This window comes from Ranitomeya imitator, chromosome 1 (assembly GCF_032444005.1).
Source record: "Ranitomeya imitator isolate aRanImi1 chromosome 1, aRanImi1.pri, whole genome shotgun sequence".
Lineage (NCBI taxonomy): Eukaryota > Metazoa > Chordata > Amphibia > Anura > Dendrobatidae > Ranitomeya > Ranitomeya imitator.
In genome coordinates, this window is record NC_091282.1 from 1061458938 (window position 1) to 1061480018 (window position 21081).

At 42.3% G+C, this 21081-nt stretch overlaps 1 protein-coding gene across 4 annotated transcripts in view; it reads right to left on the bottom strand.

Annotated features, from left to right (window-relative positions):
* FSTL5 (follistatin like 5) overlaps window positions 1-21081 on the bottom strand; it is a 1350822-nt gene that overhangs the window by 31716 nt on the left and 1298025 nt on the right. For all 4 annotated transcript variants that reach the window (XM_069744171.1, XM_069744169.1, XM_069744172.1 and 1 more), the window contains one exon: window positions 17386-17493. In XM_069744171.1, the coding sequence (XP_069600272.1) occupies window positions 17386-17493 (108 nt within the window). The remainder of the gene's footprint in view (window positions 1-17385; window positions 17494-21081) is intronic.

Below are 21081 nucleotides of genomic sequence, written 5' to 3' on the forward strand. Positions count from 1 at the left end.
GCGCGGTAGAAAATGGCGGACGCAACGGACAAAAAAACCTTCACTTGAACGTTTTTTCGTGCCGACGGTTCACCAAAACACGACGGATCCGTTGCACGACGGATGCGATGTGTGACCATCCATCGCTATCTGTCGCTAATACAAGTCTATGGGTAAAAACGCATCCTGCGAGCACTTTGCAGGATCCGTTTTTTCCCAAAGCGACGGATTGCGACAGATTGCTAAAATTGTGAAAGTAGCCTTAGAAACATCGGCCTTTCTATTATATATCTATGGATATATCTAACTATAGATATATTTATAGATAAAAATCAAATATCAAATAAGATAGACCAAACAAGGCAATTCTTTGTTGTCCAACCACCTCAACCCCTTTGTATGCCAGACCAATGCCCAAACCCCATAACTTCACTCTCCAAAATCTCTGAAGGGGAGCTTGCTCATCTTCTCTCCAAATCACACCTCACCACTTGTGCACTTGACCCCATCTGATCCCACCTCCTCCCCAACCTCACCACCACACTAATCCCTTCCCTAACCCATCTCTTCAACCTTTCACTAACTTCTGGTACCTTCCCTTCTGCCTTCAAACATGCCACAATCTCACCTATCCTCAAAAAGCCGTCCCTTGACCCAAGCGCTATGTCCAGCTATCGCCCCATATCTTTGCTCCCATTTGTTTCCAAACTCCTTGAGCAGCATGTCCATGCTGAACTTTCCTCTCACTTTGCATCTAACTCTCTCTTCGACAACCTACAATCTGGTTTCCGTCCCCACCATTCCACTGAGACTGCCCTGACCAAAACTACTAACGACTTACTGACAGCCAAAGCTAACAGACAATTCTCTATACTCCTCCTCCTAGACCTGTCCTCTGCCTTCAACACAGTTGACCACTGCCTCCTACTACAGATCCTCACTTCTTTTGGTGTCAAAGACGTTGCCCTATCTTGGATCTCCTCATACCTTGCCAACCGCACATTTAGCATTTCCTACTCCCGTACTAGATCTTCATCTCGCCCCCTCTCTGTTGGAGTCCCTCAAGGCTCTGTCCTAGGACCCTTGCTCTTCTCAATCTATACACTCGGCCTGGGACAACTCATAAGGTCCTATGGCTTCCAGTACCATCTATATGCCGATGACACTCAGATCTACCTCTCTGGCCCAGATGTCACCTCTCTGCTCTCCAGAATCCCAGAGTGTCTATCGGCCATATCCTCCTTCTTCTCCTCTCGCTTCCTCAAGCTCAATGTGGACAAATCTGAAGTCATTATCTGTTAGGTCTCGAGTTCCCACTTCTGCACAGGGGGAATCTCGAGCCATCTCCACTGCGGTCTCCCATTCTGTTCCAGCCGCAGTGGAGTCTGCTCAGCAAAGACGTCGGTCCCAGCGTCTTGCTCAATCTCACTCTGTTCTAAGAGTTACTGCTGCTTCTCCAGCTCCTGCCATTAAAGCCAGTACTGGTCAGCAGCAAGCGGACTTCTCTGGGACTAAGTCCTTGTCTGCACATACTGAGCATGCCCAGGGCAAGATCTCCCGTTGGAGATCGAGGGTCAGGTGCTCAGGCTCTGCGACACATTCCATTGGTCCTCTTGGCAGGTCTTGGAAGGGCAAAAGTTCTGTAGCCACTTCCTGTGCTGCAACTATATAAACTGCGCATGACCGCACGGCCATGCGCTAGTATTGTCTCATAATGATATATGTGTGTGTGTAGATGGATGTATGTCGATGGATGAAAGCTCCTAAATATCCCTCCCTAGAGTTGTTGTCTGCTCGCGGATGTTGGTAGCTATCTAGCGCCCGACTAACCATCTGCACGAAACACACATTACAGCGTCCTCTTGCTGTGTTCGCCTGTACGGCGCCGTGCGCTTGCCTTGCGCTTTCCATACACAAGCCTGTGTGGTTGGTGGCGTCTGACAGTGCGGCATTGCTCGCACTCCTGTGCATTTATATATTTCTAATTAGTTTCCTTACACACCCAGTTGTGGTGTAGTGCCAGCAAGGGTCTAATCGGACTTCAATCCCTGTTGGGGTTAAGTACGCTGACTGCTTGCTCGCACTTTAGGTGCGGTACCGCGGTCCTGTGACGCAACAGGATTGCTTCCTTCACGCTGGGTGAGGTTGAACCCACGTGTGTTTACTTTAGTGTACCGCCAGATAGTCTGCAATTTACTAGCAGCGGGTTTTCACCTGCACGGTGGACCTCGGACTGCGAACGCATCTAAATCATCTTTCTGGGTGCGTTCCGCCAGTCCTAACATTATCTTTCCTCCATCACGCATATCTTCCCTACCTGATCTAGCTATCAAAATAAATGAAATCACACTTTCGCCTGTCCCCAAAATCCGCTGCCTCGGAGTAACCCTTGACTCTGCCCTGTCCTTGAAACCGCACATCCAAGCTCTCGCCACCTCCTATCGCCTTTAGCTCAAAAATATTTCCAGAACCCGTCCTTTCCTCAACCCACACTCTACCAAAATGCTCGTGCATGCCCTAATCATCTCCTGCCTCGACTACTGCAACATACTCCTCTGTGGCCTACCTTCTAACAGTCTCGCACCCCTCCAGTCCATCCTTAACTCTGCTGCCCGACTAATTAATCTCTCATCTCGCTACACTCCTGCTTCACCTCTTTGCAAATCCCTTCACTGGCTCCCAATTTCCCAGCGTATCCAGTTTAAACTATTAACACTGACCTACAAAGCCATCCATAACCTTTCTCCTCCGTATATTTCCACACTAATCTCTCAATATCTTCCCTCACGTAATCTCTGGTCCTCCCAAGACCTCCTCCATTCCTCCATGCTTATTCGCTCCTCACTCAATCGCCTCCAAGACTTCTCCCGAATATCACCCATCCTCTGGAATTCAGTGCCCCAACACATCCGGTTATCCACTACTTTTGGATCCTTCAAAAGAAACCTGAAAACCCACCTCTTCAAGAAAGCTTTCAGCCTGTAAAGACCACACAGCCACCTCAACACCATTGGAGCTACTACAACCCTAGACCTCCTGTCTCCTTCCCCATAATCCTGTAGAATGTAAGCCCGCAAGGGCAGGGTCCTCTTCCCTCTGTACCAGTCTGTCATTGTTAGTTTTGTTTACTGTAAGTGATATTTTTATTTTGATGTAACCCCTTCTCATGTACAGCACCATGGAATTAATGGTGCTATATAAATAAATAATAATAATAATAATAATAATAATAATAATAATAATAGATAGCTATATCTATATATACATAGATGTATCTATCTATATATCTGGCTGCTTTCACACAAGGTTTTTGCCGTCAGGCACGATCCGGTGAGTTTTGAAAAAATGGATCAGTTTTTTCCGACGGATCCATTTTTTTCCGCCTGATCCATCTTTTCCACCAGATCCGTTTTTTTTCAGCTGGATCCGTTTTTTCCACCGATCTGTTTTTTCTGCAGGATCTGTTTTTTTCCGCCGGATTGTTTTTTTTTCGCCAGATCAGTTTTTTTCCGCCGGATCCGTTTTTGTCTTCCGGATCCGTTTTTTTCTGCCGGATCCGTTTTTTTCCACCAGATCAGTTTTTTTCTTCCGGATCCGTTTTTTTCGCCGGATCCGTTTTTTTTCTTCCGGATCCGTTTTTTTTCTGCCAGATCTGTTTTTTTCCGCCGGATCAGTTTTTTCCGCGGGATCCATTTTTTTCTTCCGGATCTGTTTTTTCCGCAGGATCTGTTTTTTTCCACCATATCTGTTTTTTTCTTCCAGATCCGTTTTTTTCTTCCGGATTCGCTTTTTCCCGCCGGATCCATTTTTTTCCGCCAGATCCGTTTTTTTCCACAGGATCCGTTTTTTCCGCAGGATCGTTTTTTCCGCCGGATCCGTTTTTTTCAAAACTCCACGGATTGTGCCTGATAGCAAAAACATGATGTGTGAAAGCAGCCAGATATATGGATAGATACATCTATGTATCTATAGATATATCTATCTATAAATATATCTATGGATAGATATATCCATAGATATATAATAGAAAGGCCGATGTTTCTAAGGCTACTTTCACACTTGCATTTTTAGCAATCCGTCGCAATCCCTTGCTTTGGAAAAAAACGGATCCTGCAAATGTGCTCGCAGGATGTGTTTTTTACCCATAGACTTGTATTAGTGATGGATCGCGACGGATGGCCACACGTCGCGTCCGTCATGCAACGGGTCTGTCGTGTTTTGGTGAATATTCGGCATGAAAAAATGTTCAAGTGAAGATTTTTTTTGTCCGTCGCGTCCGCCATTTTCTACCGCGAACTCCGCCCCCTCCTCCCCGGACTTCAGAATGGGCAGCGGATGCGTTGAAAAACTGCATCCGCTGCCCACGTCGTGCACAAATTTCACAATGCGCGTCGGTACGTTGGCCCGATGCATAGCAACGGACCCGTACTGACACAAGTGTGAAAGAGGTTTTAATGAGCGTTGAATTTAACAAAAATGGGCTCCCGCGCAATTTTCTGCGCCAGAGGGGGAAAGCCGACGACCGGGGATCAATATCTGTAGCCTGCTATGAATATCAGCCCGCAGCTGTCTGCATAGCCTTTACTGGCTATTAAAATAGGGGGACCCCAAAAAAATGACGTGGGGTCCCCCTATATTTTATAGTCAGAAAGGCTAGGCAGACAGCTGCTGGCTGATATTCATAGCCTAGAGAGGGGCCATGGATATTGGCCCACCCCGGCTACAAATACCAGTCCACAGTCTGTAAGATGCGCCAATTCCGGCACTTAGCCCCTGACTTCCCACTCCCGTGTAGTGGTGGGATATGGGGTAATAAGGGGTTAATGTCACCTTGCTATTGTAAGGTGACATTAAGCCGGGTTAATAACGGAGAGGCGTCAATAAAACGCCTATCCATTATTAATCGAATAGTAATAAAGGGTTAATAAAACACACACACACATTAGGAAAAAAGTATTTGAATAGTCTTCATTTAACCATACTTACCATACTTCAGCGCCTGCAAAAAACATAAAATAATAAACTGTATACTACCTGTTCGTCGTAGTCCAATTAATAATGAGTGTCCCACGACGATCTACCCTATAGAACAGTGACATCATGTGATGTCACTGCTCTATAGGACCCCCAGTGACACACTGACAGGAGACAATGGCTCCTGCAGTGCATCACTGAGAGGTTACCTTAGCACAAAGTCTCACTTTATGGCCCCACACGCCGCACAGAGCCCCGGCACGCCGCACAGGGCCCTGCAAACCCCTTCTTCCTTCACCAATTCTTGAGCCACTTATTAACCTCCCTAATCTCCCGTTGCCTCTCTGGCATGGCACGAGGTACAGGCAGTATTTCGGAAAATACGACGTTGGAGGTCCTTGCTTTCAGCTTGCAATCTAATTCCCTGAAATCGTTTTTAAGGACCTTCCACCTACCTCTAACTTTGTCATTTGTGCCAATGTGCACCGTGACTGCTGGGTCCTCACCAGCCCCTCCCAGTAATCTGTCAACCCGATCAGCGATGTGTCGGACTCGAGCGCCAGGTAGGCAGCTCACCGTTCGACGATCCCTGTTTTTGTGACAGATTGCCCTATCTGTTCCCCTAATAATTGAGTCCCTCACTACCAGCACCTGTCTGGCCTGCCCTGCTCTCCTATTTCCTTCCTTACTTGAGCAGTCACTCCTCCGGCTTTCAGAGGACATGCCTTGCTGCAGTAGTGCAACCCCAGTACTGGCACCCCCTCATCTGCCAACTTGGCAAACTTATTGGGGTGTGCCAGATCAGGACTAGCCTCCCTGGCACTCTTCCCTCTACCTGGCCTTCTAACTGTCACCCAGCTTGCTGCTTCACTGTCCTGCTGCTCCATCCTACCATCCCCCGCCTCATCTATCCCATTGAGTGTCTGCTCAGTGAATAAAAGACTCTTTTCCATATTGTCAATGGATCTCAGTGTTGCCAGCTGCACATTTAGATTCAAAATCTGGGTTTCCAAATGCACAACGTGCTCACATCTCGCACAGCAGTATGCACACTCGACCGGCTGCTCAAGGATTGCATACATGTGGCAAGATGTGCACTGGGTGGCATTAACAATAGTGGAGCACATTTCCTAATGGGGATTGCACCACACAGAAACGTTAAATAAAAAATAAATGCAAAGTATCAATAAAACACACACAGCAATTCAATAATTCCTCCCTTGGAAACTCCCTGAATCCAAAGTCGCTGAATCATAAGTCACACTTACCGCCGTTCACACTTACGCTCAGGTCACACTCAACTCCTTGACACTCACTAAGCTGAAGATTTAAAGATTTTTTTTTTCTCTTTTCCCTTCAGCAGCAATCCACCTTGCTGTTCAATGCACTTCCAAAAAGGAAGGAAGAAAATTCCATCGCAGACAATATGATCAGTGATAACAAAAATTCCCCATTAAGTGTCACCTGCTTAACCCAGCAGGAAGGACGGCAGAGTCTAAAAATCACTAAAATTGACAAATCTCCAGGCCCGGATGGGATACACCCCCGAGTACTGCAGGAATTAAGTACGGTCATTGATAGACCATTATTTTTAATCTTTAAAGACTCCATAATAACAGGTTCTGTACCACAGGACTGGCGTATAGCAAATGTGGTGCCAATAATCAAAAAGGGGACAAAAACTGAACTCGGAAATTATAGGCCAGTAAGCTTAACCTCTACTGTGGGTAAAATCCTGGAGGGCATTCTAAGGGATGCTATACTGGAGTATCTGATGAGGAATAACCTCATGACCCAATATCAACATGGGTTTACTAGGGACCGATCCTTTCAGACAAATCTGATCTATTTCTATGAAGAGGCAAGTTTTGGACTGGACCAAGTGAACGCAGTGGACGTAGTGTATATGGACTTTTCAAAACCTTTTGATACGGTGCCACACAAAAGGTTGATATGTAAAATAAGAATAATGGGGATAGGGGAAAATATGTGTAAGTGGGTTAAGAGCTGGCTCAGGGATAGGATACAAAGGGTGGTTATTAATGGAGCACTCTCTGACTGAGTCGCAGTTAGCAGTGGGGTACCACCGGGATCAGTATTGTGCCCTCTTCTTTTTAACATATTTATTAATGTTTTTTTCAAAACATTATTCAAGCGCTATTCAAGCTCATTATTCAAGCGCGCTTTAAAAACCCATCTCTTCAAACAAGCCTACCACATCAACTACTCAGTAAACTAACTTTGCCCTGTTACCTCCTTCCAAATATTACTCTGAATCTGCACCCTAATATTCACCTGTCTCCACACCCTCCATACACATGATAACTGCACTTGATACTTGACTATTGCACTTAAACACACGGGCTGATGACCGGTCATGCAGCTTTATATGTAAATCCCTATTTATTTTAATTGCCAGACCTGAAATAACAAGCACTTTTCACTAGAATTGAGCGAAACGGGTCGGCCACTTTCAGAAGTCGCCGACTTTTGGCAAAGTCGGGTTTCATGAAACCCGACCCGACCCCTGTGTGGGGTCGGCCATGAAGTCGGCGATCTTCTGAATGTGGTATCGGAATTCCGTTCCCGAGTTCCGATATGTTTGCAATATCGGAAATCGGTATCGGAATCCATATTTAATGTAAAATAAAGAATTAAAATAAAAAATATCGCTATACTTACCCTCTGACGCGCCCTGGTACTAACCGGGAACCTTCCTTCCTTCGAATCAGCGCTTGCAGGACCTTGCGGTGACGTCGCGGTGACGTCGCGGCTTGTGATTGGTCGCAAAGCCGCCCATGTGACCGCTCGCGCGACCAATCACAAGCCACGACGTCACCGCGACGTCACGCAAGGTCCTGCAAGCGCTGATTCTTAGGAAGGAAGGCTGCCGGAAAGAAGCAGGGCGCGTCCGAGGGTGAGTATATACCTAATAGGAATATACTCACCATCGGACACGCCCTGCTTCTTTCCGGCAGCCTTCCTTCCTAAGAATCAGCGCTTGCAGGACCTTGCGTGACGTTGCGGTGACGTTGCGGCTTGTGATTGGTCGCGCGAGCGGTCACATGGGCGGCCGCGCGACCAATCACAAGCCGCGACGTCACCGCGACGTCACCGCAAGATCCTGCAAGCGCTGATTGGAAGGAAGGAAGGAAGGTTCCCGGTTAGTACCAGGGCGCGTCAGAGGGTAAGTATAGCGATATTTTTTATTTTAATTCTTTATTTTACACTTAAATATGGATCCCAGGGCCTGTAGGAGAGTTTCCGCTCCTTCAGACCCTGGGAACCATTGGAAACCCAATGCACTGCATTGGGTTTCGAGTTTCGGCCGACCCCGACCCCGACTTTTTTATAGGATCGGCCGATTTCACTCGACCCGACTTTTGAAAAAGTCGGGTTTCGTGAAACCCGACCCGATCCTATAAAAGTAAAGGTCGCTCAACCCTACTTTTCACCTGTTGTGTCCCCCCATTTCCTTGTAGATTGTAAGCTTGCGAGCAGGGACCTCACCCCTAATGTCACTGTTTAAATTGTCTTAACGTGCACTGATTATTATTATTATTATTATTATTATTAATGACCTTGTAGGGGGCATACAGAGCAGAATTTCAATATTTGCAGATGACACTAAACTCTGCAGGGTAATCAATGCAGAGGAGGACACTTTTATATTACATGATGATTTATGTAAACTAGAAGCTTTGGATGACAAATGGCAAAATAGCTTTAATGGGGATAAATGTAAGGTCATGAATTTGGTTAGAAGTAATAAGATGTATAACTATGTGCTTAATTCTAAAACTCTGGGCAAAACCATCAGTGAAAAAGACCTGGGTGTATGGGTGGATGACAAACTCACATTTAGTGGCCCGTGTCAGGCAGCTGCTACAAAGGCAAATAAATAATGGGATGCATTAAAAGAGGCATATATGCTCATGAGGAGAACATAATTTTACCTCTATACAAGTCACTAGTTCGACCACACTTAGAATACTGTGCAAAGCTCTGGTCTCCGGTGTATAAGAAAGACATAGCTGAACTAGAGCGGGTGCAGAGAAGAGCAACCAAGGTTATTAGAGGACTGGGGGGTCTGCAATACCAAGATAGATTATTACACTTGGGGCTATTTAGTTTGGAAAAATGAAGGCTAAGGGGTGATCTTATTTTAATGTATAAATATATGAGGGTACAGCACAAAGAACTTTCTGATGATCTTTTTAATCATAGACCTGAGACAGGGACAAGGGGGCGTCCTCTTCATCTGGAGGAAAGAAGATTTAAGCATAATAACAGACGTGGATTCTTTACTGTAAGAGCAGTGAGACTATGGAACTCTTTGCCATATGATTTTGTAATGAGTGATTCATTACTTAAATTTAAGAGGGGACTGGATGCCTTTCTTGAAAAGTATAATGTTACAGGTGATATATATTAGATTCCTTGATAGGGCGTTGATCCAGGGAACTAGTCTGATTGCCGTATGTGGAGTCAGGAAGGAATTTTTTTCCCCAATGTGGAGCTCTTTGTCATAAGGGGTTTTTTTTTGCCTTCCTCTGGATCAACATGTTAGGGCATGTTAGGTTAGGCTATGGGTTGAACTAGATGGACTTAAAGTCTTCCTTCACCCTTAATAACTATATTACTAGTAACACTATGATTCACATTTTTGATTTATTTGTTTGATTTCATTATGATTTATTTGGAGGTCTCCTCATTCTCCACTGCATGGATGGGCATTACAAGTCTAAGAGACACACTCCTTTTCATTGGGCCCAGTTCTTAATGAGGCCTTCAGCAATGTCTCCTCATTCTCCACCACTAGATCACCACGCTTAACGTCTTCTGTGCTGCTACAGACAGTCATTTTTTGGCAAGTGTCTATGATGCCCATAGTATATTGTAAAAAAAATTACCCCCCATGGGGAAATGTTTGTCAGCTCATACACTTCGTGTATGGGAATTACAAGTCTAGGACACCTGCTCCTTTAAATTGGGCCTAGTTTTTAATGAGGCCTTCCTCCACCTCTCATCATTTTCCACCACTAGATCATCAGTGTTCACGTGTTCCATGCTGCTTCAGACAGTCAATTTTTGGCAAGGGTGTCTATGATGCTCATAGTATATTCTTAAAAAATGTACCCCCCTTGGAGAAATGTTTGTCAGCCCATACATTTAGTGTATGGGAATTACAAGTCTAGGAGACCAGCACCTTTAAATTGGGCCTAGTTTTTAATGAGGCCTCCAGCAATGTCTCCTCATTCTCCACCACTAGATCATCACGTTTAACGTGTTTTGTGATGCTACAGGCAGTACAATTTTTGCCAAGCCGTCTATGATGTCCATAAATTTTTTTTAAAAAAGGTACCCCTCATGGTGAAATGTTTGGCAAGGGTGTCTGTGATCCCAATTAATTTTTTTTTACAAATGTATCCCCCATGGGGAAATTTTTGTCAGCCCTTACACTTAGTGTTTGGGCATTACAAGTCTAGGAGACATGCTCCTTAACATTGGGCTTAGTTTTTAATAATTACTTCCTCCACATATCATCATTCTCCGCCACTAGAACACCATGGTGAACGTGTTATGTGCTGCTACAGCCATTTAATTTTTGACCAAGGGCGTCTATGATCCCCATAAATATTTTTTTTAAATGTAACCTCCATGGGGAAATGTTTGTCAGCCCATACACGAAGTGTATGGGCATTATAAGTCTAGGAGACACACTCCTTTGTAATGAGACAGTTTTTTTATGAGGCCCCCCTCATGTTTCTTTTAAAGGAGATTAGGGTGCGTGCAAATTTGGGTCAAGGCGGAACTTGCATTAAATGCATAAGGAAACAGTATGGCAGGACCAACTGAAAAATGTGAAGTGGGTTTTTCTGTGGCCATCCAGTACCTGGGTTCAAAGGCTTCTTGGGGTGCATATGACTTGATAGCAGGGCATACCTTGCATTCAATGCAACATTTTTTAAGGAGACCCTCCTGTACCTCTTGAGAAAGGGGTATTGGGGTGCATTTTAATTGTTGGCAGCCCAGCCACTCACTGCATAGGCAATAACAGCATAGCAGACCCGATGTTTAATAATGGCCCTTTAAGAATATTAATGCCGCTTGATGCCCCTCTAAAAATAGGTTGTGTGACTTTAAGAGTCCCTCCTTCATAAATGAAAAAAGATCTGTCTCCTTATGTGTCACACACCACATAGCCAGCTAGGGTTGTTACATGTTACAATGACATTTCCCAGTGAAAGCATTTGCATTGGTTGAAAGCAATGTTAAAGTTGAAAAACGCATCAAAAACGCTGCGTGTGAACATAGCCCAAGTGGTGGAGGAACATTTTGGTCTGGTGTTAATTATTTTGCCTTATATACAAGTCATTGCCCTGGAAAGGATGTACCTTAACATATTTCCCAGCAAAATCCATTTTGGTTTCATTTTTGTATGTTCTTTGGTGCACCTGTAAAAATGGCATGAAACTCTGACAACATTGCTAACAGCTGTGACCTTGGAGTCAGAAATGCTTTCAGGGGCGATCCCCATGATGTTCCCGTGTCATTTGAGCAGTGTTTCCATAATTTTCAGACATTTTTAGACCTTAAAAGGACCCCCCGGGGGGATCGCGGTAAAAATACTCAGGCTTCCCATAGACTTACATTGGACTCGCTGCTTGGGTCGAGTACCCAATTATTCCAATATGCTCAACACGAGCAACGAGCACCTGAGCATTTCATTGCTCGCTCATCGCTATTAAATAGTTATTCCATCCTTTTAAAAAACATTATTCCCTGTTCAAAAGGTAAGGGATAACTTACTGATCCCTGGGGTTTGACTACTGATGGCTGGGAGTCCCATGGTCAGACTCCCAGAAATAAGCAAATCATCCAGTATCTTAGGATATAGGGGAGAATTTTAGTAATGGCTTTCTCATTATTAACTATTATTTTTTTGATACATAAGCAGCAGAAACACATGTACAGGATAATGGACATTTTCAGTTTGCTCCTCAAAATATTATTATTGCAGGGTGCAATGTTTTGCATGGTGCGCTTTATTTAAGAGAAAGATTACTTCTAGAAATGCTGAAAACAGTACTTTTAGGAAATAATTCCTTTTTATATAAGCATCTAATGGAGCATACAACAATTTTTATGCAGCCTTTCCATAAAAAAACAAATCTCTGAAAAGTGCCATATTTTTACACACCAATAAGCATAAACCGATTGAAATGCATTACCAACTTATTAGTATTCATGTGCTGTGTATCCCAAATGTTGTCATGTGTCCTGGGATTTATAAAGAGCAGGTTAGTCATCATCACGTTGTTGTCTGCATTAAAATCTTGGTGTTAAAATGTCTTAATAGTAATAATATGCTAATTGTTCTTACTTTTTTAACCATGCCTTCCTTAATCTTAAAGGGTACAACTAGTCAGAAGACATTGATAACTCATCCAAATGACATGTCATAAATATTGTATATGTGGGGTCCTATACTTTGCAGCTCCACCAATTAGTCATTGTAAGCTATGGCAGTAGCCAGATACATAACAAACTGTACTGCTATGTGTAGCTTCATTCATTCTTTCATTCATTCATTGTTCTTCTTGAATAAGTGCTGCTCTGTAATCCCTGACACCATCTGCTACATACTGATCAGATCTGAACATTTAAGCTCTGTTCAATGTGTCCTGTCAGCAGGATTGTGCTGAGTAACTTACAGACATTGGCCTGTGGGGGGGTCTTCATGTGGTGCTCTGCTTACATATTCATCTGTGCGGCTTATGACAGGTCACTGTTCCCTCAGTGAGCAGCCCACTATTTTACATACTGAATCTACTATATAATTGTCTAAGGGTCACTTCTGTCTGTCTCTCTTTCTCTCTGTCTTTCGGTCTGTCACGGATATTCATTGGTCGCGGCCTCTGTCTGTCATGGAAATACAAGTCGCTGATTGGTCGTGGGCGTGGCAAAACGCCCACGACCATTACCACGACCAATCAGCGACGGGCACAGTCCGGCGGCAACATGGCCGCTCCTTCCTCCCCACAATCAGGGCCCGCTCCATACTCCCCTCCAGTCAGTGCTCACACAGGGTTAATGGCAGCGTTATGCTGCGGTGTAACGCACTCCATTATTGCTGCTATTAACCCTGTGTGACCAACTTTTTTACTATTGATGCTGCCTATGCAGCATCAATAGTATAAAGATCTAATGTTAAAAATAATTTAAAAAAATTAAAAATCATCATATACTCACCTTCCGGCGCCTTTCCGCTCCTCGTGACGCTCCGGTGACCGGTCCATGCATTGCAATCTCACGAGATGATGACATAGCGGTCTCGCGAGACCGCTACCTCATCATCTCGCGAGACCGCAATGCACTCTTGAGACCGGAGCACGCGAGGAGCGTCGGTAAACGCTTCCTGGATCCAGGGGCCAACGGAAGGTGAGTATGTAACTATTTTTTATTTTAATTCTCTTTTTTAACAGGGATATGATGCCTACATTGCTATATACTACGTGGGCTGTGCAATATATTATGTAGCTGGGCAATATAGTACGTGACTGGGCAATATAGTACGTGACTGGGCAATATACTATATGGCTGGGCAATATACTACGTGGCTGGGCAATATACTACGTGGCTGGGCAATATATTATGTGGGTGGGCAATATAGTACGTGACAGGGCAATATACTAGGTGACTGGGCAATATACTACGTGGCTGGGCAATATACTATGTGGCTGGGCAATATACTACATGGCTGGGCAATATACTATGTGGCTGGGCAAAATAGCATGTGACTGGGCAATATAGTACGTGACTGGGCAATATACTACGTGGCTGGGCAATATACTACGTGGCTGGGCAATATACTACGTGGCTGGGCAATATACTACGTGGCTGGGCAATATAGTATGTGACTGGGCAATATACTACGTGGCTGGGCAATATACTATGTGTCTGGGCAATATAGTATGTGACTGGGCAATATACTACGTGGTTGGGCAATATACTACGTAGCTGGGCAATATACTACGTGGGCTGTGCAATATACTACGTGGCTGGGCAATATACTGCATGGGCTGTGCAATATACTACATGGACATGCATATTCTAGAATACCCAATGCGTTAGAATTGGGTCACCATCTAGTATTATATATATATATTGAAAAACAATCACTTTCAGCAGGCAGGCGGTGGTGGCGCCTGTGCTGCAGCATGATCACATGTATTATGTGCATTTAATTATTTTATTTACTGGTATAAATAAATTCAGAAAAATATTATCTGTCTCAAAATGGCGCCGGCCGCACCTGACCACTAGTATCTATCGGCGATCCAATGCTACTGCGCAGGCGCCGATGGTGCCATTTTTATGGAGACAATTTTTTCTCTAGCAATATGATGCCACCAGCGCCTGCGCAATAGCATCTATTGGACCGCCTATAGACGCTACTGCACAGGTGCGGCCAGAGCCATTTTGAGACAGAATTTTATTTTCTAAATTTATTTATACCAGCAAAAAAAATAATTAAATGCACATTTTACATGTGATCATGCTGCAGCACAGGTGCCACCACCAGCATCTATCTCCTGAAGGTGGTTTTTGCTTTCTATATGTATAATATTCAGTAAGAGGGGGCAGGTCACTGAGGGATCAGTAACCTGTCAGAATCTATCAGTAAGAATACCTTAGCAGAGCACCACATGAACACTCCCCCCCACAAGATGGATTTCATCAACCAGGGTAACATTTTAATCAGTTGAACTGCGCCAACCTGACACTGTCTGTAGATTACTCAGCACAATCCTGCTGATAGGTTCCCTTAAAATCTGCTGACCACGGAAACATATAAGAGGTGATTGTTAAGGATGCTGGAGTATTGGCTCCCAAAAAATGTGATATTAATATATAGTTTACTAGAAATCAAGAGACTAGGAGCTGTTTTGCAGTACACAACAGTAGCCAATACACATAAAATGAAATGGGCAAAGCAGTTACTTTCAGTGTGTCTATCTCAAGCCGCCATTAGAGTTTAAAACATCTAATCAGTGGGATGTCAGCTGTAGAACCCAAACTCATCTGATATCACTGAGCTATCCAAAATATGGGTCATACTTTAATATGAGGAACATCTGTGTGACAAGAATAGATTGCCGTGGATTATTTTTAGTATAGAAGCATCCTGAGGCAATACATTCGATGAATTGGGATTGATTGTTTAGACTAAGAAGTGAACTTATATTGCAGTCCATTTTGGTCAAATTGACACAGTGGGGAAATTTAGCTAGACTGGGTAACTCTTTAAAATGTGCTTATATGAAAGAGCAATGTATCATGTGTAGCGCAGTGGGGCGGAAGCTGCTGGCAATGCACTCATCTTCTTTTACACCCTGGCATCCTACACGAAAGTATGCATCCTGGATGAGTGTATGGTTTTTTGATATAAGGGCATCACACCCATGCAGGCTGCAGGTAGCCAGTGGTTTGGGCTTGACAGGACCATAGGTCACACAGCTCAATAATGGAGACAATCATTCAAAGATAGAGTCTTTAGTGAATGATAACGTGGCAAGATTATGAAAAAAAGGGCACAAAATTGTATGTCTGTTTTGTCTATGGCATAAAGCATTTTCTCACACACCGTATTCTTCCTCTGTAGTTATACTCCAGGGCTTTGCAGACACACTGAATCCTCCTAAGTCGCCACAACCAAGGATGAATGCCACAGTCCTGGTCAGCAAGCCTCTCAACTCGCTTAGCGGTTCTGTGTTCTATTTCTTCCACTACTGGTGCCCTGGATCTACAGCTCGGGATCCCCACTAGATTCATAAACTCGGTCCTGTTTAGGTCTATTTTGTTCGGCATTAGGAGTTCGGGGATTCATGTCTCAGCATTCTATCCTATGGATACCTGCTTTGGTATGCCACAATGTCTAATCAGTCACATTTTCTTTAGGATATCACTATCCCTGTCCTTAAGTCTCCTCATACGGTGAATAACCCCTTTGGCAGCACTGCACATGTTAACCTCCAAACTCCAACCTCCTAACTATGGTAAGCAGCCAGTGCCCTAACACTTATACCCTCCCACTATGGGCTAGTCACAAACATCAACTATATCTTACTCTAATGTCATTATTCTACTATCTATCTGTACACTACCTATCTCATACACTATCTCCTACAGTATACCACCTATACTGTACATTACTTACATTATTTATCTTACATTCCATACTATGACTAGAGTTGAACAAATTTTTCACATTTCGGTTGCTATTATGATCGGCGGCGAATATTGTATTTGCAATATTCGACAAACACAACTGAATGTTATTGGAGTCAATGGAAGTAGAAATGACAGAATATGTTTGGAATCAATCGTCAAACATAAATTTGGCATGAACAGTGTTCCAATTTGGTACGAATACGGCAAATTCAGATTCAGTGACCAATTCTGGACATACAGCTCTGGCAAAAATTAAAAGACCACTGCAAAATGTTCAGTTTGTCTGGTTTTTCTCTTTATAGGTATATTTTTTAGTAAAATGTAAATTGTTCATTTATTCTATAAACTTCTGACAACATGTCTCCGAATTTCCAAGCAATATTTGTTTTTGTTTTTCTGAAAAGGAGAAATGTCAAAATTTAAAACAAAACAGTGCTTTCAGACCTCAAATAATGCAAAGAAAACAAGTTCATAATCATTTAGAAACAACAATACTAATGTTTTAATTCAGGAAGAGTTCAGAAATCAATATTTTGTGGAATAACCATGATTTTTAATCACAGCTTTCATGCGTCTTGGCATGCTTGCCACCAGTCTTTCACTCTGCTTCTGGCGCAAAAATGTAAGCAGTTCTTCTTTGTTTGATGGCTTGTGACTATCCATCATCCTCTTGATTACATTCCAGAGGTTTACAATGGGGTTCAGGTCTGGAGATTGGGCTGCCCATGACAGGGTTTTGATGTGATGGTGTGTTCATTTTTGCCAGAGTTGTATTTGCTCAACTCTAATTATGACACAATTCACATGACACAATATAGACAAAGATGCATGACATAATACACATTAAACATGTCGTGATTGGTGTCTTCAGGGGTAGGATGGCTGCAGCACTGTAAGCTATCCTTACACATGCATTATATTTTTTACATATAAATATCTTGTTGGAGACACACACCTTATTAAACAAAATCACTGTTATGTGTCTCCCCTTTCTCCTTAACAGTGCTTGGGTCTCTAAGCATACAGCTACGCACTAAATACTTGGAGTAGAGTCTAAAGATTTGTGAGTCTTCATCTTTAAACTCCACAACAGGGTGTGGACTTCGCAAAGGTAATTTGTTCTTTGTTACAATTGAAGTTGTTCACATTATCAAAATGGACTGAAGTTACCATTATGAAGCACAAAGGCCATACCTGCAATGTTGGAGATGACTTTTCAACAGTTCCCCAGCTGAGAATCCAGACTTGGTCATGTGATTTATCGTAATGTAATGTCACAGGAACAGGATCTGTGTTTACTGCCTAGAAATATTTAAGACCAACTATTATACAAATAAACTAATAAATCAATTCATGCATGCACATATATATATATATATATCCATTTATATATATATATATATATTTATTTACTGTATAATAACCTTATCTGTTAAATCTCCTTGTCAGCAGGTTACAAAATGTGGCCTCAAAATATTAGCTAAATATTCTGTAAAAAGAAAACTGATTTAGATACTGACATAACTATTATTGTTTCTGGGTTGCAGTTATATCAATCCCTAAACAAATATCTTTAATTTGGAAGATTTGGCCCTAGAACCAACTCACGTTATTTTAGTTTAAATAATTTTGTTTCGAAGAATTTATTCAGTGAAGCCATGTACAGCCATGTGAAGGACACTTCAAAGTTTTCACACCTAGAAGCTAAATCTTTCATTTAATCAGACAGACAATTTTGCAACTCTATATCTGGAAAAATTGTTCTTGAAAGTTTTGATTACAGTTGACCACGTGATTTTTGTCACTTCTTAGCAGTCAATATTTTGACTGGCAATCTAAAATTGTGTATTCCAGTGTGCATTATTATATTATGTTTAATAAGACTATTTTATTTTATTCTTATACAAATTGGTATGGAACACTGCAAATTGTTTTACTGTTTATTAATGTCTGAATTATTTATGGCATTGTTTTAAGTACATTTTTATTCTCCCATTACTTTCATTTATCTTAAAATGATAAGGTTTTACTGAAATGCTTTTAGTATTATATTTTCTTTAAGATTTACATAATATTTCAGAAGTATCCTATTACACCAATTCAATTTGGGCATTTTCACTCGAAATTAATCAATTGTGGGTTTTTTTGCATACTGCTATGCCCTTTCCCTTCAAGTACCTGGAAAAAGACAGCGATTGAGCAAATTAGATGCATTCTAGCAACTCAGTTTGTTTACTTTTGGAAATGACTGTTAACATAAACATGACTGTGTTATAGAGCCATAATAGGGCAAATGATGGGGCAACTCAGCCTAAAGGCCCCGTCACACATAGCGACGCTGCAATGTCCGGACAACGATCCGGATCGCTGCAGCGTCGCTGTTTGGTCGCTGGAGAGCTGTCACACAGACCGCTCTCCAGCGACCAACGATGCCAGTAACCAGGGTAAACATCGGGTTACTAAGCGCAGGGCCGCGCTTAGTAACCCGATGTTTACCCTGGTTACCATCGGTAAAGTAAAAAAAACAACCACTACATACTTACCTACCGCTGTCTGTCCCCGGCGCTGTGCTTCTCTGCTCTGGCTGTGAGCGCCGGGCAGCCGGAAAGCAGAGCGGTGACGTCACCGCTCTGCTTTCCGGCCGCTGTGCTTACAGCCAGAGCAGAGAAGCAGAGCGCCGGGGACAGACAGCGGTAGGTAAGTATGTAGTGGTTGTTTTTTTTACTTTAACGATGGTAACCAGGGTAAACATCGGGTTACTAAGCGCGGCCCTGCGCTTAGTAACCCGATGTTTACCCTGGTTACCAGTGAAGACATCGCTGAATCGGCGTCACACACGCCGATTCAGCGATGTCAGCGGGAGAGCCAGCGACGAAACAAAGTTCTGGACTTTCTTCCCCGACCAGCGATATCACAGCAGGGGCCTGATCGCTGCTGTGTGTCACACTGGACGATATCGCTTGCCAGGACGCTGCAACGTCACGGATCGCTAGCGATATCGTCTAGTGTGACGGTACCTTAAGACCATGCTCACACTCTCAGTATTTGGTCAGTATTTTACGTCAGTATTTGAAAACAGAAACTAGGAAAGAGGGGAGAATGCTAAAGTGGTGCACGTGTTTCTATTATACTTTTATGATACTTGTACACATACCGTCCAAATACTGAAAGTGTGATCTTAGCCTTATTCCATTTATTTCTTGATGAACTGCATGTAATATGGAAGTAATGCACTCGCGAGAATTTTTAGCATTTTTCAATATTTTGGGACTATCACTATTTCCTGAAACTACCGTAGGAAACAAGAAATTAACAACCTATATTATCACATTACAGAAAGAGTGCTGGAATATAAGGATACTAATGAGCTAGTGTCACATTTCCTATATTTCTGCATTGTCTTGTTTGTCAAGGAAGGTACCAGCTGGCTAATTAGGATCAGCTAATTTAAACTAATGATGTAGATTCTCGGGATAATGCACTAATGACTAGTTGAGATTGCTGATGACACGTAAGAGCACTCTTGGGCTGTTTCAACACGCCTTTCCTATATCCCAACTGAACTACTGCTCCTCTTCACCGTGAAAATAGAGCAGTTGTTTATCCTAGTTCTGCTTTATAGAACGTACAATGACACCTGCAGCCAGTTTATTAGCGGTATTGGCCACCTTTTTCATCATTTATTATAAATTTGAAGTTAATGCATTTATTGGCTCTTGGTATTTCTTCTGTGCTTTTGGTGCATATTCATATATACTATGCATGCAAAGAAGCTTTCTGAGTGCTTCCTCTTGTCAGTGAAAAATGTGCTATTTCACCAACTAGGTACTAGAAAAAAACAGGTTGCTGAAAATATAAAATATTTTTATAATTTTAAGTTAGGAGATAACACAATGTTTTTAGTTGCTTTAGTTTATATATATGGACATTCTAAAACACCATAATATAAAGCCTAAGATGGGCCTATACTGTAACTCATATGTACCCATAGATAACTGCTTCTCATAGAGTCTAGCATAGGCTCATAGGTGACAGTATTGGTTGTTACAGTACATAAGGTCTATTGTTTGCTGGAAATTATATAAGATATGACACCTCACATATAAAAAATGTAGTCCACAATAAAGAATTCAAATATATGTCCCTTGCGCCCAGTATTATGGGAGAACCTCACCCAATTTCATCTATACTTAATTGGAATAAAAAAAAAACAAATTGTAGAGCCACACTTGAGTTTTATGAAAGTGTCTTCTCCCAATTTTTAGTAAATTCCATTACCATGGTGATATGCAATAGATGTAATAAATCTCAAAAACATTTATAGCCATTTCTAAGCTTTAGTCAAAAAGTAAGCATTATTTATAGGGCTATACATTTTACAAAATTGAAATGTTCCAGAAGTTTAAGGAAACATATTATCAAGTGCAGTTCGATCTCATACTTTATTCTGACAACATAAAATAGAAAATACAGAAAGTATTGTTCTTATTCACAGAGTATTAGAGCTGGTCTAATTATAAAATAACCAAATGCGGATATAGACATTCTCAATTCATGAACCTAATAGTAAAAATAAATACTAAACAGCAGAGTCTTCGATAAAATATTAAATTTACAATAGATGCCACTTTCAAATAGTGCATAATACTCAGTCCTGTCACAAAAATACATGATAGATGTCTGCATTGAAAACGTGTAACAACTTGTAATAAAACACGGGCATTATCAAGACTTTGCAATTTTCAAAGCACTGAGAAGCACAGATGCACCTGATATAAGTTCATTTATTTCTATAGCCTTATCACTTCAGGAATAAAATCACTTTCCATTTTGCTAAAACATAGTCCCAATTCCCTGTTGATGAGCAAAGACTTTTGACATTCAAAATGA